This window comes from Coturnix japonica, chromosome 5 (genome assembly GCF_054131305.1).
Source record: "Coturnix japonica strain WE chromosome 5, WE-NBRP24, whole genome shotgun sequence".
Classification (NCBI taxonomy): Eukaryota; Metazoa; Chordata; class Aves; order Galliformes; family Phasianidae; genus Coturnix; species Coturnix japonica.
Window position 1 is genome coordinate 1,998,064 of NC_140667.1, and position 22,116 is coordinate 2,020,179.

The 22,116-nt window shown below is 45.3% G+C and overlaps 2 protein-coding genes across 23 annotated transcripts in view; one reads left to right on the top strand and one right to left on the bottom strand.

Moving 5' to 3' along the window:
- LOC116653502 (uncharacterized) overlaps window positions 1-22,116 on the bottom strand; it is a 32,974-nt gene that overhangs the window by 10,037 nt on the left and 821 nt on the right. For 2 of the 15 annotated variants that reach the window (XM_085547904.1, XM_085547901.1), the window contains exons 2-9: window positions 19,284-19,447; window positions 18,753-18,902; window positions 17,716-17,914; window positions 16,099-16,212; window positions 12,369-12,559; window positions 10,742-10,840; window positions 10,127-10,237; window positions 9,283-9,425 (exon numbers count right to left, since the gene is read on the bottom strand). The gene's annotated coding sequence lies outside the window, so the exon portion shown is untranslated. Of the gene's footprint in view, window positions 1-5,332; window positions 9,426-10,126; window positions 10,238-10,741; window positions 10,841-11,322; window positions 12,560-13,804; window positions 14,177-14,354; window positions 16,213-17,715; window positions 17,915-18,752; window positions 18,903-19,283; window positions 19,448-22,116 lie in introns of those variants that run through there. The other 13 variants (XM_085547902.1, XR_014946217.1, XR_014946218.1 and 10 more) reach the window with 13 other exon arrangements.
- Window positions 2,972-20,467, top strand: LOC107314253 (uncharacterized). Of its 8 annotated transcripts, none has more exons than XR_014946223.1 (4): window positions 2,972-3,111; window positions 3,962-17,267; window positions 17,558-17,676; window positions 18,583-18,781. XR_014946223.1 is itself a non-coding variant. In XM_085547911.1 (4 exons), exons 2-4 carry the CDS (start codon window positions 17,647-17,649, stop codon window positions 19,108-19,110), a joined length of 456 nt encoding a protein of 151 aa, XP_085404037.1. In that variant the 5' UTR covers window positions 16,212-17,267; window positions 17,558-17,646; the 3' UTR covers window positions 19,111-19,284. The 8 variants fall into 8 exon arrangements, 3 of the variants coding, with proteins under 3 accessions (XP_085404037.1, XP_085404035.1, XP_015718811.2); XR_014946227.1 differs by having other exon boundaries at window positions 2,975-3,111; window positions 6,979-17,267; XR_014946226.1 differs by lacking the exon at window positions 2,972-3,111 and having other exon boundaries at window positions 4,074-4,211; window positions 6,979-17,267.

The window sequence follows — 22,116 nt, forward strand, 5'->3', positions numbered from 1 at the left end:
GGTCCATTAAAAGGGGGGGGGGAATTTAAAGGGGGGTGTTCTTAAATGAAGGAGGACATTAAAATGGAGGGGTCTTTAAATGGGGGGGGGGGGGGCTTTTAATTGGAAGGAGTCCTTTAAATTGGGGGGGGATCCATATAAATGGGTAGAGGTCCATTAATGTGGGTGAGACCATAAAACGGGGGAGTCTTAAAAGGGGGGGGGGGGGGGGTTAAAATGGGAGGAGTCCTTTAAATGGGGCAGGTGTCCTTAAATGGGTTGAACCCTATAATGTGTGGGGGGTTAAAATGTGATGGTCCTTTAAATAGGGGGGGGGGGGTCTTTAATTTGTGGGTTGTCCTTAAATGGGGGGGGGGGGGGGGCTATAATGGGTGAGGATGTTAAAATGGTGAAATCTTTAAATTGAGGGGATCCTTAAAATGGGGGGACTTAAATGTGGTTCATTGGCCATAAATGACCTGGAGGTGCATCAGTGTCAGGAGCTGCAGGAGGCAGGTCCTTAAAAGGGGGGGGTACTTAAATGGGGTGGGTCCTTAAATGGGGGGGTGTCCTTTAAATGGGGGGGAGGCTTTAAATGTGGGGGGTCCTTTAAATGGGTGTTCCATGGCCATAAAGGACTTGGAGAGGGACATAATGGGGGTGGGGTGTGGGGGGTTCTTAAAATGGGGAGGTTGCCTATAATGGGGGGGGGGTCTTCAAAGGGGGGGTGGTTCCTAAAATGGTGGTGAGAGTCTTTAAAATGGGGAGCGGTCTTAAATGGGGGTGAGGGTCGTTAAATAAGGAGGGGGTTTAAAATGGGGGGACCCTATAATGGAGGGGATTGTTAAAATGGAGGGGGGTACATAAAATGTGGAGGTTCCTTAAATTGGGGAGTCTGTAAATGGGGAGTCAATGGCCATAAAAGACCTGGTGGAGGCAGGTTGGGGAGGGTTGTCCTTAAATAAGTGGGGGTCCTTAAATGGGGGGGCCGTCCATAAAATGGGGGGTAGTCCTTAAATTGAGGGGGAGCCAATAATGGGTGGGGGGGGGGGTTAAAATAAGGGGGTCCTTTAAAAGGGAGGGGCATTTAAATGGGGTGGTTCTTAAATGGAGGCAGACATTAATATAGAGGGGTCTTTAAATAGGGGGGCGGCTTTAAAATGGGAGGAGTCCTTTAAATTGGGGGGGACCCATATTAATGGGTAGGGGTCCATTAATGTGGGGGGGACTATAAATTGGGCAGTTCTTAAAAGGGGGGGGGTTTAAATTGGAGGAGTCCTTTAAATGGGGCGGGTGTCCTTAAATGGGGGGGGACCCTATAATATGTGTGGGGGGTTAAAATGTGATGGTCCTTTAAATGGGGGGGTCATTAATTTAAGGGTGGTCCTTAAATGTGGGGGGACCGTATAATGCGTGGGGGTGTTAAAATTGGGGGGTCTTTAAATGGTGGAGTTCCTTAAAATGGGGATACCTAAATGTGGTTATATAAATGACCTGGAGGTGCATCAGCATCAGGAGCTGCAGGAGGCAGGTCCTAAAAAGAGGGGGGGTACTTAAATGGGTTGGGTCCTTAAATGGGGGGGGAGTCTTTAAATGTGGGGGGTCATTTAAATGGGGGTTCCATGGCCATATAGAACTTGGAGAGGGACATAATGGGGGTGGGGGGTGGGGTTCCTAAAATGGGGGGGTTGCCTAAAATGGGGGGTGGTTCCTAAAATGGGGGTGAGGGACGTTAAAATGGGGAGGTGTCTTAAATGTGGGTGAGGGTCCTTAAATAAGGAGGGGGGGTTAAAATGTGGGACCCTATATTGGTGGGGATAGTTAAAATGGGGGGAGTCCATAAAATGGGGGGGGCCTTTAAAATGCGAGGAGGTTTTTAAATTGGGGGGGGATCCATATAAGTGGGTAAATGTCCATTAATGTGGGGGGGACCATAAAATTGGGAAGTCTTAAATGGCGAAGGTTTAAATTGGGAGGAGTCCTTTAAATGGGGGGTGTGTCCTTAAATGGGGGAGAGCCTATAATGTGTGTATGGGGGTTAAAATATGATGGTAGTATAGGAGAAGGTAGAGGCAGAGTGAGGAAAGAATATTAAGTATGGAGAACACTGACGGCTACTATTTAATTTGCTACATGTCAGAGTAACTGTAGGATACATTCTTGCTCCCTAGTGCAGAAGACCAGACAGGTTTCCCTTTCCAGCAAGGGAGATCTTGTACTCTACACAGATGTTCTGTATTACACCTGACTTTACCCACTTTCCCCATTACAGTAGGTATAAAATAGGTTAATCTGGAGGTTCTGAGGTGTGCTTCTGTAATGATGCTGCTGGATGGGCATGCATACCCCTCAGCATGCTGCTCATAGATGAGAGAGAAGGCTGTGTTTTAAGGTGAAAGAAGACTTGTTTAAATGTATCATGGGAGACTTTTCAAAAGCAGGGTGGCAGAATTAACATCACTGGGAAGAAAATGAAACTGCAGTGCAGGGTGAAAGAAAATTTGTCACCCATTTGTAGTAGACAGTGACAGAGCTACATAAGAGATACATTCATCCTACATAAGAGTCTTGTTCCAAAAGAACTAGGTCTGGTCCCCATTTACTGGGAAGCTAGGTCAGATTCCCATAAGGCTTTGCCTGAGGTAAAGTTTGTATGTGATTGTATTTTTGAGTTATTTTACCTTTTTTCTTCTGACTCACCCATGTGGCTACTTTCAAAGGTGTAGTTAGGCCATCACATTACTACAGCACATAAATAAATAAATAAACAAATAAATAAACAAAAAAGAAAATGTATTATTCAACATTTATATTTTGATTCAAAAGGTACAGTCAGTTTTTGAAATGCTATTACTCCATACTATTCAAGCCTTTCATCTATATGAGGTGCAAGCTGATCTTGATCCCATTCGGGGTGCTGAGGTATAGATGAAATAAGAGGAAGATGGAGAAGCTAGTGAGGAGGCTTCAGACAAGTCCCTGCTTAGCCCTGGGGCACCACACGGCCACTTCTCAGCCTGCAGGAGGATGACTGAGCACAAGCAGATGAAGGAGATAAAGTTGACTGACAAATAATGAATCATCTTTATTCATAAAGTCTCAACCTGTTCAGCACTGTTTATCAGTTGTTAGGTAAGTGTGAACATGCTCTGTATATCACAATGAGAATATACTAATAAGTACAGGACAAATTTTACTGGGATGCCTCCAGGCACAAGTTGTAAGGTACTGAGGATCTCTTACAAAGACTTTACCCAGAGAGCCTGACTCCAGGTGTTTCAGTAAAGTATGACAAAGTATGAGCCTCATAATAACTTTAATTTTCAGATGGAAAATGAGAGAAATGTGTATATTTACCAGTTTGTACTAACAAGATTGCTGCTGCCTTCCTGCTCTATGAAATACATTTTTATCACCTCCACTCTCTCTCACGTGACTCGTTTGGTCTTGTTCAAAAGTTTTAGGTTTTCTTCCAAATTGTCAGATAGTCTCCTCTACCTCATGGGTTAGCAATACCTTCTCTTGAACACTGTCTTTTGTGTTGGAGAGCTGCAAAGTATTTCACAGCCCCGTGCCAGCATCTGCTCTTCCACCAGCAAGAATGCAGTACAGAACTAAGTGAATGGAGAAGTTGGTTCTGTCTGTAAAAAGGTGTCTTCACTTATAGCCAAAAGCATGAACATGATGGATGCTGTGTGCTGCCAAGTCAGCTTCCACACTCTGTAGGCAGAAGTAAGACATAACCTGCCTCAAATGGAAAGAATTTAAATGCTGAGTGCTGGGAGGAAGACAGCTGAGCATTTTGCTAGGGCAGTTGTGCTAATACCTTTGTCATGACAAAAGTGCTAGAAAATTCTTGACTGTAATTGGCATTACTGCACTTTTATGTCACCAATGTTTTTCTCTCATGGATGTAAAACACTGAGGATTTGGGTTTGCATTTGGCATTTGACCTTTCTAACACACTGCTTTTGAACCTTAGAGGTTCTTCTCCCTGCCCCCATATTTCACTCTTCAGCTACAAGACTACAAACCCCTTTCTGCTGTTTCAAATGAGATCTGAACTTCTCACATCACAACTTCCCTTATGGATCTGAGACTACAAAAGAAACATCAAAAGTCAATGTACTGTGGAAAAAAAAAACTCGCAAAGAATGACTCCATTTTTATACTCAGAAGATTTAATATTTCAGAAAAGATTGCTCCAGAGATCAATACTGCACTGGGGCAAGGTAGGAGTGTCCTTGCTTCCCCCTCTGAGGCTGCTGACATACCTGCTTTCTATTTTACTTCAATTTTCCCTTGCTGTAAGGCTTCCCATCATGGCTTATTTTCTTTCTAGGACTGCTTGCCTCTTAATAGAAAGACTGTCTTATGAACCCAACTCCTCCCAAAGACAATGGAGTTATTCCAGTAGATGTGATTAGAAACCCGCATCCTTAAGCGGTATTTGTAACAATATCCTCTGCACATCTCTGTAGATTATGTTTTCCCAGTTTGACCTTTGTGTATGAAGGAAATTGCTCCACTTGCTCCATTCTCAACGCTCCAAATTTGAATAACAGGATCTTGTAAAGGAATTAAGCAGTTAGTGCTGCCAAAGGTAGCAGCTCAGCTCCTCATTGTGATGGTGGAATAGTTACCTCATATGAGGGATGCCTGGGGCTATGGAGTACCTGCAGGGTTATCAGGAGGAATACACAGACAGGATGTTTAGTGTAGAGACAATGCATATGGCTAGATAATGTAAGCAAATGGTCTCATTCAAGAATATATGTAAATGATTAAAATCTCAGATGGCTGAGAAGGATTGTGTTCTTAAATAATAATCCAGCTAACTAGAAGTAGGGAATGTCCTAGAGTGCACTTCTGTACTACTCTGTAATGTTTTTGGAAGTTAATTTTCTGTGGCCTTTACTCAAACTCCAGATTTCTTCCAAGTGCCATAAAACTGTTTATTCAAAATGGAGGCCGGGGGGCGAGGGAGTGGGGGTGGAAATAGTAGATAACTGCACCCATTCTCTTTGGATTAGAAGAATATTGAGTTGCTGAAAGAAATAGACCATAATCAGACAACAACCTGATTTATTTAGTACAGTACCATCTCTGTAGAAAAGATAAAGTGAGCTTTCCCTCCATTGTGGGAAAGGCACAGAAAGTGTATTTCTAGAAAGTCTTCTTCTCCAATAAACGATGAGTATTTGAGAAGTGCTTTGTGGTCCTTAAGGGCCAGTTTTAGTAATCCCCTAGATAATGTTAGTTTTTTGATCAAAGCTTCACAGTGTGGGGTCTGTCAGTGAACATGAGGGCAAGAGGGCAGCGCGCTGGGACAAACAGCTGCACACCAATATGGTTAGATATAGCTGAGTCAACTTTATTGCCCCAAAAGCCATACTTTTATAGCAGACAAATTAACTGAAGGAAAGCTACTGCAGTAACAACCCTAAAACCCCCCTTCAAAGCTGTGAGCCATTCATTCTTTTCCTAGATATGTCCTTGGTTCTCATGCTGTTTATCCTGCTCCATAGCTGCTGCTCTGTAAAATTGTTCTTGTATTACCACAGGAGCCTTTTTTTTCCGCAAGGCATATTCTGAGTTTGGTAATTCTTTTTAAGTGAAAACAGACCCTAGAGAATATTATGAAACTTTCTAATGTCTGGAAAAATAAAGTGTGTAGTTACAGTAAGAAGTGTGGTCATGCAGCATTAGGACTGCATTTTGGCAAATGTGACAACCAGTACTATGCCTGATTGCAGTAATTGGGTGTACACAGAAAGAAGCTTGGTGTTGCTTTGATATGGCCATAACTTGCCTGTCTATTACAAATCTCCATTGGCAGGGCATGAGCATCTTGCAGGTGAATTGTGATGGGTAACTTGGGTAAATTGTGGAATCCTTCATTCTGAAGCAATGCTAAGATTGTAGCAATGATTATCTGGAACATAAGAGCAACCACTGTCATGAGCCAGCTGCCAGCAATTGGCCATTACAAAAGAGCTTTTCTTCAGGTATAGTCTCTTAAGAATATAAAATAAGATTTTGTTGCATCTTCCTCTGAACAACATATCTGTAACTATATAACTACATAATTATATAACTATATGTATCTAGATCTATAACTACCTGAAGGGATGCTACAGTGAGGTGGGAGTCAGCCTCTTCTCTCATGTGACTAGCAGTAAGACTAGAGAGAATGGCCTCAAGTTGCACCAGGGAGATTTAGGTTGGAGGTTAGGAAATACTGCTCCTCTGAAAGAGTGGTCAGCCACTGGAATGGGCTGCCCAGGGAGGTGGTGAAGTCACTAACACTGGAGGTGCCCAAGAAAGACACTGTTGGTTTAGACACTGTTGGGGGGACATGGTTTAATGAGAACTATTGGTGATAGGTGGACAGTTGGACTGGATGATCCTGTAGGTCTTTTCCAACCTTGGTTATTCTATGTTTCTATGATTCTATGATGTTGGCCGCTTTGTGTCAGGACACTATACTGAGACAACGTTCCTGCTTCACAATTGTCCTATGATTTTTATGGCCTCCTCTGAGCTACCAAGGAGTAATGTTTATTCAGTGAAATAATAATAATAATAATAATATATTGAAAAGGCACATAATTATCTTTGTTTTCTTGTTGTTCGTATTTGTTGCTTTTGGGTTTAGTCTGGGAGGCAGGTCCCTTTATTTCACCCCCTCTCCATCTTTCCTTTAATCTCACTGTCTACTCTGTTACTCACTCCCTAGGTTTGGTGATGTCTTGCAAGCTGGCTGTGCTATACCTGTGACTTGTGTCAGCTGTTTGCCCAGAACTGTGGCAGTCCTTGTGGCTGGGGCAATGACAGATCAGCCTGTGCCAGTCAGCCCTGGGGAATGAGCAAACTCTCACAGATATATTTTCCCCTATGTAACTGGTGTGATGTGTGATAAGCCTTCCTAGTGCGGGCTTTACGGTAGCCATGGACAAACCAAAATTAGAATTTAAAAAATATGGTTTTTTTTTTAAGGGAAAAAAGGAAACAAACAAACAAAACTCATGAAAATGGTAATATATCAAAGTTCATGAGGTCTTAAGTTACCCTGAGCCTGAGCCCACAGATTGAGACTGCCAGTTCAACCCAAGAGAAACTGAAGTCCTCCTCCATACATTGCTCATGGCACTAAGACCAGAAGGTAATGATCATTGTTCTGTAGAATTGCATGTGCTCTCCTGACTAGTGGGCAAATTTCTGTGTTCTCCAATATGCTGTAACAAAGAATGAAAAGCCCAGAGTCAACTAAAGGGATATTCAGGATTTCCTCTGAATGTTCAGAAGAGATTGGTCATCTAAGATTTGCTCAGTTAAATCTTCATTTAAAAAGTATGGTCTCAACTCCTAGATCACAGCATGCATCTTAGAAGATAACTGGCCTGTTATTGAAAATAAGAGCTATTAATTTTTCTATTCTTTTGAATATCTGCAAAAGCTACCTGGCTGCAGGGATAACCAATGTAGTTTTTACAGGGGCTGTAGTTACTAGAAAGGGGACCTAATTAGTGATGTTGAAGAAAGAGAATTTCTTGTAGAGACTGTATGTTCTAATTAAAATAATAATAATAATAAATTGATTATACTCAAATGTTTTTTGAGTATGGAAGAAATCTGGCAGAATTAAAATGAAAATGTAAGGAGTAAGGCCAAGAGAATATAAACCATTTCACATAATGTGTTACTACAGTAAGTCCAAAGTAAATTACTTAAGATATGAACCTGTGTGTAGTATGAAACTGGTACTCTTGGAAGTATTTATAGATTAATAATTGATCTAAGTTTGGAGAGTCCTCAACTTGATTCTTGGCTCCAACAGAGTATTTTTCTGTGATACTAAAGAGGCACTTAGATCCAGATCCTCAAATATATAGATGCAGTGCAAAAATAGAGCAAGAGGCAGCCCCCACTGTGAAAAACAGTCTGCCTCTGCTGGGGAATAAGGTCAACTGTGGGATGGGCCTGAATGAAGAACTGCTAAGCCAAACAGCCAAAGCAGCTGAAGTGGAACCGTGGAATGGGGATATGAAGAAGTGCTTTACCAGATGCTCTGTGATGACATGATTTATGCAAGGGAGGACTCTGGGAGTGGGAAGAGTCATGTGTGTGTGGGGTTGTGTAGCAGATGTACGGGATACACATGTGTGGACGACATGCTAGTATATAAACCGTGTGACACAGCATTAAATTGAGAGAAGACTCCATGGCATCCATGACTGTGTCTCTCTCCAGATGGGGTCCATTCAGGACGGGGTCCAGCCTGGGGTCAGTTGTTGGTAACAACAGCCTGCTTTTCACTTTATGTATCACAACTGCAGTTCAGAACTGAGAGAGAGGCTTGCATTTTAGAAATCTGAAGTCTTTGGATGCACTTAATGTGTATGCAGGCAGAAATTAACCCAGCCACAAATAGTATCCTACAAGAAGAACTGGGGACTCTGTGCTCCACAGCCACATGCAGAAGCTGCAAAAACACACAGAGGCAAAGTTACGTGCAGAATGTCAGCTTAGCATATGAGCAGACTACAAGTGAAAACAAGCCTCCAGAAACCAAACCCAAACAAACCAAGCAAACCAAAATCTCAGATTACTTTTGGAGTTCATCAGATTGCATGTGCAAACTCTCATTGGTCAGGTCCTGTAGAGGTAAAGGGATTACCTCCTTAGACAAATTTGATGTTTTACACAGGTTTCCATGCAACGCAGAGATACATCATGTGAGCTCAACTATCAAGGCCAACACCAGGGCCTACAAATCCTTCACAGAATGAAGGAAAGCAGTAAAACTCCTGAACAACGCACTGATTTCCAAGCCTTGGAACCCCAAGAGAGATGGAAGGGAGGGCTTTCAGTATAGCATCGTATCATTTGTTATAAGTCATTAACTGAAATTTTAATATCCGACATAGACATTAAAACATTTTAAATTAGGAGTGTGCATCTCTGTAGGAAAAAAAATGAATTAGAAACAGTATTACACATAAAATACAAGATAAATCACCAGCAGCAAAAGCTGCTGGTAATAAAAGACAGGCGGAAACTGTCAAGTTGACATTGAAGTGACACTTCTTCAAAACAATGGCTCTGTTTTATAAATGATAAATTAGCCATTGCACCTGACTGCTGGGATTAATACCAACTTGGTAACTGTCGTTCTGCGTTCATTACTCTATCCAAAGTCTTTGCAAAACAGGCTGTCTTGTTCTACTCTCAAAATAAAATCAGTCAATCTGTACATGAATCTGAAAATATATGAACCAGAGCAATTTCAAGTCCCTTTACCTTCAAACACTTCTCCTGGATGTAGGTTCTTCCACTAGACTGAGGCTTCTCACTGTCCTGTCTTGCCTTTTGAGTTTGCTAAGGTGCTCATCTGAGTCCATAAGAAGAATCAGGAGCCAATAAACTTCAGAATTCGGTGGTAGCTGTAAGATATTCACATATATTCAAAAAGCTATTTCAGCTTTCAACTTGATGATCTTATAAACCAAAACAGTAGCAGACAGACATGCACCAGGGCACATTAGTTCTGACATACAATGCATCATTCAAAGCGTAACAAGATAAAGCTCAGGAGAGAAGTTACTGGGAGCACACAGAAGACATTACGTCTTAAAAAACTATACTCTGGAACAAGCCACGTCTGCTCTGTTGGACCTTATATCGAGGGCTTGAGAAGCCCCCATTGGCTGCCAGAGAAGTATGGGCAGCTCCTTGTTACAAAGGAGTCTGCAGACAGCTCACACTTGGTGCAGGTGACCACACCATCATGTGCACAGACTTGTCTTTGTGCCAGCAAAGTACAGCAGTTTGGATGACTGCAAACAAGGAGGATAAGCAGAATCTAATTTTGACAGATGAGAGAGAAGGTGAGAGGAAAACACAGCAAACAAAGAAAAAGTAGATAAATACTTGATATAAAATTCAAAAGACAATTTTGCAGCAAGCTTTCTTCTTCCCATCTATTGCCTGCTTTTCCTCTAATAGATTCTATTCTTTCTGTAGCTAATCAACTATTAAAATGAAAAAAAGTAGCAGCTATGTTTTCTTATTGCAGCTGGTATATGGAGGAAGTTTCACTGCTGAATGGCTTTTGAGAGATTTTTTCACCTTGCCCAGTTCTTACCTTATCCTTTTTTGATGCTGCCCTTGTTTCTTCCTGCTTGAAAGGTGTTATCTCTTGTGCCACATCACCAGTATCCTTATGCATCTCTGCCATTATAAACTGATAATTCCACTACAACAAAACAGAACAAGGAATTCTATTTTACTTGTTACCTACACAGGAAGCAGATACAATAAGAAAAAATCTTACTTCAAGATACCTGAAACGAGTTTCTACAGTCCTTATTTGCTCATTCAAGCGCTCCTTCTGTAGAATCTTATCATTCAAATCAAAGAATCAAAAATACTCAAATATCAGTGAATGGAAAAAACTACTTTTCTTGTAAACAATATTCTGAAATCGTTTCACATAGTTCCTGGGCAGCAAAGTGATTAAATAAACAATCATCCTATTCCTTTCCTTCTTGTCATAAACAAGTGACGTAAGAGAAGAGAGCAGGCTGCAAAAATGTCTAAAGAATTCAAAAAAAGTGAGGGTGAAAGGAATTTCATGCATTCACATACTTACTGCCACGGACAAAGTAAATAATCATTTTTGCAAACACCCTGTTCAGACAAGTAACATCATGAACTATGAGCGAGGAGTTTACAGATCTTAGGAAAAAATTCCTCTTGCCTGTTTTTTTAAGTATTCGTTTTCTTCTTTGAGGTTGCCTTGATATTTGGTGATTTCCTTCAGCAACGTTTCAAGCTTTTTCACTTCTGCATCCTTCTGCTGCAGAAACATCACATTTCAAACACAATTAACCAGAGTATTTTAGAAACAACTCCAAGCTAGCTTGCATTTCAGTATTAAAACAATCTGATAAACCTCCATCTCTGCATTCCAAGTACCTTAAGGAAAGAAGCACCGACGCTGGCAAACATATGATGCCTTCAGATAACTACTGCCAAGTTAAATGACACTTGAGGCAGTAAGTATCCTTAAATTACCGCACCTCTTTTAGTTTATCCAGAGAGGCTTCTCGCTCCTTCAGAATTTCCTCTTGTTTTCAGAGTTGGAAAAATCAAGGAAAAAATGTAGAAATGGCTCCAAAACCCATTCAATTCTCAGTTAATCCTGATTTTACCCTGGAGATGGTGTTTTGTTTTTAATTATGATGTTACACAGCATCTGACCTTTATAGTACTGTCATTCTATAAAATATACTGTTTTTCCTTGAAATTTCTGTCTGTAATCGATTACTTCATACATACATGGCAGGTGGAATTTTACAGTCCAAAGCTGCTTCTTTGTTTGGATAGAGTTGCAGCTCCATTCTCTCCTGTAGAAACATTAGATCTTTGCCTCATTTCCCTTGTTAGAAATGACCTTAGGTGCAGTGAAAGGCAACAAGCCACCAAGAAAGGCAACTCCCAGGGAACAAACAGGACCCGAGGAAACTGGCACAAGTTGCACCAGAGGGTGTCCAGCTTAGACATAATCAAAAACTCTCAGAGAGTGGTCAGGCACTGGAATGGCCTGTCCAGGAAGGCGGTGGAGTCGCCATCCCTTGCAATGTGTCAAGGGTTACCTAGATTTACCTATGCCCATGACAGGGGAAGCCCCCCTGTAGCCTCCCCCCCTTCCAGGGGGCCCGGAAAGGAGGGGGAAAAGGGAAATGGGATAAGAACAGTGGCAATCTAAGGAGGAAAAACTTATTTTACTAAATATGATATTGGAATACAAGATTACACAATATAATATAATTGAGGCTAATAAATCAAACGAAACGAGAGTCCCCGAAAACCGAAAGGCCTACTGTGAACTCTAGGCGACACAGCTGAAATGCTTCCCACTCTCTGAGAAGTCCAAGAGAGAGAGCACTCCAGCCTGGGAACAAGATTATATAGCGTCCTGGTCCCGTGACTTATCATTGACCGTGTTGTTCTCTGGGATATGTAGTCTTCTTCTGTGGACTGCACATTCAATAAAAGTATCCATGCTTTACATGATGTTATGATGTGGAATACTGATAGCAAAACTACAAAATTAAAAAACCATGACACAATGTTCAAGTGGTGTCTGGATAAGGAGCTATGAGATACGGTTTAGCAGCTTGTGGTAGCAACGGTAATGGGAGGACGGTTGGACTGGATGATCCTGTAGGTCCTTTCCAACCTTGTGATTCTGTGACTCTATGATTCTGTTTCCTCTGCTGCATGTCTTATTCCTCACAAAGTGAAAATAGCCATGTCTTAGAGGTTTGAGATTAATTCTATGGATTTAGTGACAAAAACTTTCATAAAGACTTCATTCTTACTTTCATGTTTTGAATTTTAACTTCTGTCTGAGCGTCTTCTGTACTCTCATCTTCAGCACTGCTGCCAGTGCCCCAGGCAGATGCAGAAGGAACCTGAAGAGGTTGGCCTGTAGTCTTCTCCCCAGGAGTCTGTTGACTTTCCAAAGTAGTAGCATGTTCACTTTTCCATTCAGTCTCACCTCCGATGTCAACTGCAAAGAACAAAAATTAGTGGAAAACACATGATGAGGTATCTTAATATGGAGACAGTTTTTGGCACATACATTATAAATTATCCTAATGATACCCAGAACATCCTAAAGCGAGTCTAGAGCTCTTCAAATAGCATCATTTTTTAAGAGTGGCACAGGAACTGCACATTTGTAAGGCTCGGTTTTCTACTGCTATCAGAGAACTTCCATGCAGAGGTGAATATTTCAGTCTTGCAGTTGTCTCTACTACTAGCTTCCTCTGACATCTACTTCTATTTCTGACAGCTCAATTTATGCAACTCTTTCTAGTACTCATTTGAGGAAACTCATTTCCTCAAATCAGACATCTGTTCAAGTATTTATCCAGATTCAGTTACAAAACACTGAAGTTGGAGGCACAGTCAAAATAACCATAAGCAAATCAGCAAGCAAATTCAGTCTTCCGCACATGCATTTTTGACAAAAGAAAACATACAGCTGTGCTTTAAAACAGCATACTTTGGTTTTAAGCTATTGAATAACTGGTAAACTCATAATGAATGAATACTATCTGTAGAAGTAGCAAATACTCACAGCTGTAGACCATTCTTCCACCCCTTCCTCTACCCCCCAAACCCCAAAGCCTTTCCGTGCATCTTCTGAAGCTCAGCTCTGCATATTCAAAAGAATGGCAGAAAGTCTCCAACTAGGAATACACTTTGATGGTCTTGTTGAGAGACTCTCGAAAACGTACATTTCTCATTCAGGTTGCACACAATGCAAACAATTCAACACACCAATGCTGAAATTGCTGAGTAGCTGCTTTTCTGACTCCAGCATCAGTGTTTCTAAAACTGTCTCAGGAAACTATCCTGCTTAACCATCTCAGTTAACCTCAGAGCCTAAATGTCCTCTAGAATTAAAGACAAAGTGTGGGCATCTCAGAAGCACTGTTTTTTCAGACATACCTTGCACTTTCCTTTTCCCATTTTGATCACTGGAATACAGTTTTCCATTAAGTTTTTTAATAGCTTAAATATAGGAAACAAGTGGAATTTCTCAGTGATGCTCCAAATACAGAGAAGTCTAAGTCTGTTAAGCCCTTCAGACTTACAAGCCCAGCAAGCATAAAAAACTTCTGCATGCTTTACACATCAGCAAGCAACCTTCCCATTCCTATTTGCAGTCAGGTGCTTTATTACACTATTGACTTTGCCAATAGCTGTAAGCACACACAAGAGAAAGTAATGCTCCAAACACCAGCAGTTGCACAAAGTAGAACATTAATTGTATTTCATAAGGCAAAGAATTAAGCCTGATTTAGCTCTGCTGTCTGGCTGTGCAACAAGAATTCCTCTGACAAGAGAAAGAGTTGTTTATACACTTATTTCCTCAACATCATTTGAAATCACTTAAAGATGTGGTAGAGTAAGACTTAGTGAGGAGGGAGCCATACAAACACTTGTTAATCTTTGGAATGCGGGTGTTCCACACAAGTACAGCAAGAGTGGTCAAGAACTGCACTAACTAGAGGCAAAAAGTGAAAAGTGACTTACGTTGAAACTTTTCTGTCACGGTTTAAACTAAAAATCTACCTGCGTCCATGACAGGGGCCGTGGGCCCCACAGGGGCCCTAGGCTGAAAGGAAAAAAAAAAAAAATTAATTAGGAAAAGAAAATAGCGGCAACGATCTAAGGAGGTGTCACGGTTTGAACGAAAAATCCACTTGCGTCTGTGACAGGGGGCCGTGGGCCCCATGGGGGCCCTAGGCCGAAAGGAAAAAGTTAATTAGGAAAAGAAAACAGCGGCAACGATCTAAGGAGGCACACTTATTTACTAAATACTATATCGAAATACAGGATAATAAAATATAATATAATTGAAAATTGAGCTAACGAATCAGGCAAAATAGGAGAGAGAATGAGTCCCGTAACCAAGAGGCCTACTGTGAAATTTAGGCGAGACGATGAAGGCTCCCACACACTCCCCTGAACGCCAGAACTCAACAAGAGATCAGTCTAGTCTGCAACCGAGTTAATATAGAGTCCAGGTCCCGTGACCTATCGTGTTGTTCTCTGGGAGATGTAGTCTTCTTCTGTAAGTAGCAGATTCAGTAAAATTATTCATGCTTTATATGATGTTATGATGTGGAATACTGATAGCAAAATTACAAAATTATTAAACCATGACAGGAGGCACACTTATTTACTAAATTACTATATCGAAATACAGGATAACACCAATATAATACAATATAATTGAAAACTGAGCTAACGAATCAAGCAAAATAGGAGAGAGAATGAGTCCCAAAACCGAGAGGCCTACTGTGAATCTAGGCGAAACAGTGAAGGCTCCCACACACTCCCCTGAACGCCAGAACTCGAAAGACGTCAGTCTAGCCTGCGACAGAGTTAATATAGTGTCCAGGTCCCGTGACCTCGTGTTGTTCTCTGGGAGATGTAGTCTTCTTCTGTAAGTTGCAGATTCAGTAAAATTATTCATGCTTTATATGATGTTATGATGTGGAATACTGATAGCAAAATTACAAAATTATCAAACCATAACATTTTCAAATAACACAATGCTGCCAGTTGACACGCATCTCTCCACTGCACCCCGTTGTTCTGGGCCAGTTTTAGCAGAAATGTTCCAGCATGCATGTATAGCTGTCCTTTCATTTCCAGGAAGGTGTGAGACAGCTCCTCGGGTTCTCTCATGTACTGTTTCACAGAGTGAAGGAGATGATCAAAACTGGAAGGCAGAGAAGTCTCATTTTCAACAAAGTCCTGGTAAAAGCCACTGCATGCTTTGGATCAGTGTTGTTTAACTCTGGACCAAGTAACTTCATGATTCAACTGCTACTACCATCTCAGCTGTTTAAACTTGAGCTGCGCAAGAAAGCAGGACAACAGCCTCAAATTCCCAAAGCTCTTCGTTTATTTTTCTTTATTTATTTACCTTCATTTATGTAAGTGAAATCAACTGAAGTCAGTTAAAGTCAGCATGAAAGAAAACATAATGGCCATTTCCAAGCAAGCACGCACCTGCCTGCCTTTGCTTCGCAAGCACCTTCCTTTCCCTGGCCTCAGAAAACATCTGCTCATTCTTTCTTAGCAATGCCCCTGTACACATTTGAAAGCCAAAGGGAACAGTCCACACATCTGTGGTCTCAGCAGAGTTCACAGTTACCTCAAATGCACAGAGCACCTACAAAAGCGTCACAGAAGCTTCAACAAGGAAGGAAAACAAATCCAGTACGCTGCAAAGGGCTCCCAGCTCTCTGTAGGCGACACCTGCTGCGTGGGCACAAGATGCGCAGGAATCACACCTCACCTCTTCCCCATTTCTCCCCCCGCCATTTCTACAGGCATTTCATTGCAGAAAGGCAATGTAAGGCTGGTGGAGAAGACTGGCTGTACACGAGATTTCTCACTTCCCTGGTGCTACAGCACTGCTTGTCTGGATGATGAATACCTGTCCGAAGACCTGTCTAAAGACCTCTCCTCAAAGACTTGCCCAAGAGGCCAGAACCATTATTCCTATGTGGCAGGCTGACTCACAGAACAGCAGGTTTCTCTTCACCGCGCATCACGTGGACACAAACAGGATGCTGGTGCAAGGAAGGGAATTTCTCCTGAGCGTCTCACCGCAGACGCTTCCTCTGCTCTGCTTTCCTGCAAAGACACGAGGATGAAAGCCTCAGTTCCTCCGAGCAACGACCAGCAGCAACTCCAGAAAATCCCCCATTCAAAAGCAGCTCCCGGAGACACACAATGGAGTCCAGCACAGTTAACACAAGCTTTCGCTGCGGCCTTTGGAGAACCAAGCTGCCTTTGTGGTCCTGGTTCCCAAGGGCTCCATTTGATCACCTTTTGGGCACAGCGTGAGAGCTTCTCTCCTACAAATCTATGCCCCGAGTACCTTTCTCCACCCCAAAACTAATTCCGACATAGAGCTGCAGTGCAGGCATTGGACGCTGACATGAGCAGGAGAAGAGCAGGAGACGGGAAGAGTGGATACAGATAAGACAGAACTAAAGAGGAGCAGAAGAGAGGAATAAGAAAGGATGCGGGTAAGAAAGAAGAGCAGCGGACAAGAAGGGCAACACAGGAAAGGACCGGAGACAGGCAAGGCAGCAAAACAATGGGAAGAGGAGACGCGCAGACGAGGAGAAGAGCAGAAAGGGAGATGAGTGGATACAGGTAAGGCAGAAGGGCAGAAGTGGAGAGGAGCTGAAGAGGAGAAGAGAGAATGGCCATATGGCAGAAGGACAGAAGACAGGAAGAGAGGACAGCGGTCAGTGATTAGTGCAGAAGAGAAAAAGAGCAGAAGGGAGGAAGAAAGGACAGAAGAGCAGAGAAGGAAAAGCGGCCTAGAGCAGAAGAGCAAAGAGTGGTCGGAAGAGAAGAACAGTAGAGCATGAGAGGTGCAAAGAGGATACAGTGAAGTCAGAAGAGCAGACGAGAAGAAGGGGAGAGGACGCGGGTAAGAAAGAAAAGCAGAAGAGGAGAACACATGCACGAGAGGAGCGAGCATACAAGGAAAGAACAACAGCAGAAGAGCTGAAGCGGAGAGAAGAGTCAGGGAGAAGAGCTGAAGGGTGGATGGTGGATGAGGAGAAGAGCAGGAAAGGGAAGCAGCGAAGAGGGAAGAGCAGCAAAGACAGTGCTGTCTGTTCTGCCCTCACCAAGATACATTGGAAGCCAGGAGAAAACATACACGCTATCAGGTTAGAGATGGGATGGGAAGGATGTTTGGGTCTGACAGATGAAAGCATGGCAAGCCTGGGGGAAAGGGGCTGAACCCAACGGTCACAGAGCCCCTGTTGGGGGAGGGGCTCCCCTAACTGCCACTCTCCAGCTGTCATGGCAGGTAAGGCAGCAGGTTCCCCCTGCTCCAATGCTTCAGCTGGCCCCAGCTCCCAGCCCAGCTGAAGCCCCAGATGCCACCCTTGTGAGCCAGATCTCAGCACAGCAGCCCAGATCTCAGCCCAGTGCCCCTTCTGGCCTTTCCCCACAGAGAGAATCCCTCGAGGAGCGCTGACGATGCTGCTGACGGCTGACGCCACTTTCACTCAAGCCACTGTGCCGCCACCGGACCCTGTCTAGATGCAGCCCACCATGCGCGGACCGATGCCGGTACCACCCCAACCCCTCCCTGTCCCCAGTGCCACCCACCTGGCGCCTCAGGCCTCTGTCTGGCCTGGGTGTCACGGAGTTCTCTCTAGAGCTCAGTCCGGGACAGTGGGAACAAACCCGGGGGAGCAGGAACAAAAGTCCCCCCCCTTTTCTCTTGCGGCACTGTACGGCACGGCGCGGCACGGCCCAGCCACGTGCGTTTAGGGAGAGGGGAAGGGAAGGGAGATTGCGATTAGGTCTAACAAAAAATGAAGGAGAAAAAAAGGTGATCTGAGAACGAACGGCAGTTTAATAACCTAATAACACTAAACAACAACAAGAGAGTTTCAACAAAGAGAATACCAAATCCCCAATCTCACCGATGGAGCTTGTGGAAGGCAGGAAGCTCCGACCGCGTTGTCTCCTCGCAGGGAGCCAGGCCAGCAACCCCGTCCCCTTCCTCACTTCCCTTCCGGTGCCCCACCCCACATGCCCATTAAGGCAGTCCACAGAAAAAAACTTGTCCCCTTTACTCCCATTATTATGCATGGTGTTCTGATGTGGAATACCAACACCAACCAAATTGCAAAACCGTAACACTGGGGTAGCAGGTGTCTGGGGACAGGCAGCACAGCTCCCACCTGGGGGGCTGCTCTCAACCGTGGGCCAGCTGCCACGTGGGGGCTTGCCCCCAACTGCGGGGCTGCACTTACCGGTGCTGCAGCTGCTGCCTGGGGGGCTGCACCCACGGATGGCTTCCCCCGCTGCCCCTGCTCACTGCTGGGGACATCCCCTGCTGGCAGGGACGTTGCTGCCCCAGCAGCCCATGGGGCTGTGGCCTGGGGCCATGCCCCATGCAAAGCCCCCGCAGGCACCTGCCTGCTGCAGGTCCCCGGCCGCCCCAGCCCCCCGCCACTTCTTTTGCAGGCACCGGCACTGCAGCAGCTGCAGCAGCAGGTGCTCCCTGTGCCCTGCACCCTGCCCGCCAGCTGGGAGCCACCAATGGAGCCCTTTCAAGACGCCGTGCTGCTCATGGAGGACCAGGGGCACCCAGCACCCACCGACGTCTGCCCCCATCCCGACACAGCTCCACTCACCTGCAGCACTGCCATGCCGCAATCAGGAGGTGAGTTCAGGGGCTGCAGAGCAGGTGGCTGGCTGTCCGCACCGACTGGCTGTGGGAAAGTTGGCATTGCCCCACTAGGGATCTTCTGGCTTTTCCAGCATGGACAACAAGCGCAGGCACCCTGCAGGACATGGCAGACATCAATGAGCTGCTGGCATGGATCAACAACGGTGAGTTTGAGGGCAGCAGAGCTGGCGAGGCTTGTTGGCACCCAGTGGCTGTGGGAGAGCTTGCATTGCCCCACTGGGCAATGGATTTTCTTCCTTCTCCAGAAGTCACATCTGAGACGGGCATCCTGTACGTCACCGCAGACTTTGCCCATCTGCTGATATGGATCAGCAACGGTGAGTTTGGGGGCAGCAGAGCTGCTGGGGGCGGGTCTGCACCGAGTGGCTGAGTGGGAAAGCTGGCACTGCCCCACTGGGGATTTTCTTCCTTTTCCAGAAGAGACACCCAGCAGCAACATACTTGAGGACAAGGTGGAAATGGACCATTTGCTCACCTGGATTGTTGGTGAGTTTGTGGTTTACAGAGGTGATTGACGGGTGGCTGTCTGCACCCAGCAGGTGTGGGAAGGATGCCATCATCCTTCTGGTCTCGGGGATGTTCTTGCTTTTTCAGAAGTGACGAGTGCTCTGGAGGTCCCCCAGCACAACCAGGGCCTGCCTGCAGTCACAAGAGAGGGGAACAAAGACACTGAGAACGCGCAAGAGGAAAATCATGCTGACAAGCTGCTGGCAGAACTGGACAGCTGCAAAAGGGAAGGGCTGATGCAGTGCATCGCTGCCATGGGGCCAGATGTCTCCAGCAGCCTGGGCTCTTCTTCCAACACAGAGCCCCCTGATTCCTCAGGGGCCAGCAGGGAGCTCAGCAAAGAGCCAGATCCTGAATCAGGACTCCTCACAAACCCGCTCTGGCGGCAGCCAGCATCCCCTGAGCTGCCTGAGCCGACCCCCTGGCTGCCCCCACACCTCCGTCACCCTGCACTGCATGTCTGATGGAAGAGGCACGGCGGAGGCAGCCCCGGGTGCATCTCACCCACCTGGAACTGCCCACCCCCCTGGCTGCCCCCACACCTCCATTGCCCTGCACTGCACGTCTGATGGAGGAGGCACAGTGCTGAGTGCTGCTCAGCCGCCTGGCACTGCCACCCAGGTGCATCTCCTGCCAGCTGGCAGACAAGCACCACGGGGACAGCAGCCAAACGGCCTAGTGCCCAGCACCCACCTGCACCACCACAAGAGGCAAAAGCAGCGGGCACAAGCAGCACACTGGCAGTGTCCCTGCCACAACCAGGAAGCCACCGCGCTGCCAGCATGTTCCAGGTCACAAACACCGGCGCTAGGCAGAGCTGCCTGTGTCAGCACGGCGGCCAGCAGGAGGACTCGGTGCCCATCACACCCCAACAGCGGCTCCAGCGGGAGCAGACCAAGAAACCGGCCCGCTTGATGTAGCAGGAGATGTGGCCATAACCGACCAAGGCGGTTCCCTGTAGCCCTGGGCTCCTGGCCGGCCCCCACAACACCCAGAGAGCAGCAGCAGTGTTCCAGGGGCACCAGCACCAGCCCCAGCCCTACCCATCCCAAACTGGGCTGTCCACAAACGGCATCTTGGACTGGGGCACTGCGGGGCTCTGAAGCTGATGGACCGACAAAGCGTTGCACTGTTAAAGCTCCAGGCTGAGAAATGCTGGGTGGGGGGTGGGAAATGGTTTGGGGGGAAAGGGGTGGGAATTCTTGGGATGGCCAATATTAGGGTGGAGGATGGCTGGCGGGTGGGAATTGGAGGTGGGGAATTGTTGGGGTGAGGGAGTGGTTAAAGAGTGGGAGTGGTTAAAGGGACTCTGTAACTGCTGGCACTGGGGATGTGGGGAAGGGGAGGAAACTTCGTGGGGTGGCAATTCTGGGGGAGAAATTGTGCTTTGATAATGTTACACTCTGAAAGTGTCAGAATTTGGAGGAAGGAATTATAGGAGTAGGAATCTGGAGGGCCGTTGTTATACCAGAAGAATTTTACAGAGCAGCAGCCATGCATCAAGAGAAGGACTTCACAGAGCAGCAGCTGTGGAGCAGGATAAACAGCATGAGAACCAAGGACACCCCTAGGAAAAGAATGAGTAGCTTGCGGCTTTGAAGGGGAGTCTTAGGGTTGTTATTGCGGTAGCTTTCCTCCAATCTGTGTGTGTGATTTTTAAATGCCCTCATCTGTCTGTTATAAAAGCATGGCTGTTCGGGCAGTCGATGGACGCAGCCATATTTAACAATATTGGTGTGTGGCTGTTTGCCTGCTGACTTTTTGCCTTCAGGTTCGCCAACTACTGTCTCAGGAACCAGAGTTATTAGGCATTATCCAAGTTATTATGTGCTTCTATTTTGTTAATAGATTGGATGTGAATCAAATAGGATCTGATGTTACCGATGGTGCTGGAATCTACAGGAATAATCATTGAATGTATTAGTAATGCTTGGTTATGATGCTATTAGCCTATTTTAATTTAAAGCCTTTTCTTAATTTGAAAAGACAAAACCTGGAAAGGAATCCCAGGCAAAGAGATGACCCTGTATCACAGAATGGTTACCTCTCTTACATCAAAATAAGAGGGAATTTTAAAATATCACCATGCATCACTTGAGACAAAGGCGCACGCTAACAGAACTCAATGGGATAGTTGATTTCATTTTCCAAGCAGGTGTTCCACTTGGGCTCTGTATCACACACTGGCCATGCGGATATGGAGTACAACTAGAAGAAATACTTCAGACCCCTAATGCAGGAGAGAATCTGTGGTGGGTGAGAGGAAAGGTGCACTTTGAAGCAAGGGACGCCCTGCTGGCACTGCCTGTCGCATCCACCACCAACACAGTTTGCTGTTTTTCATGCTCCACAGCTGCTGCTCTGTCAAGTCCTTCTCTTGATCCATGGCTGCTGCCATTCTTCTTGTATTACAACAGGGGACTGGGAGTTTTTTTGCAGAGGAAGGGAACTATTGGCGGGAGGGAGCGGGGCGGGAGAAATTGATTGGGGGTGGGAGTTTTAGGGGGTGGGAGCAGAAAGAATTGTTAGGGTGGGAAATGGTTGGGAATACTGTCATTTATTTACTGTTTGGTATGTTCAATTATTAAATGTCTTACATTCACTTTGCTATACCTCTGCCTGCAGCTGTTCATTCAGTTACAAAGCCCACCTCCCTGGGCCCACCTTCAGGGCAATTTGGGCAGCAGAAAGGGCAGTGTCCCAGATCTGCCACCACCATTGGACCCATCCCTCCCCTCCAGGACCCCCTCCCCTCCTCAGTCAGTTCTGCGTGGGAATAGAGGGATGAGAAGGGGGGATGG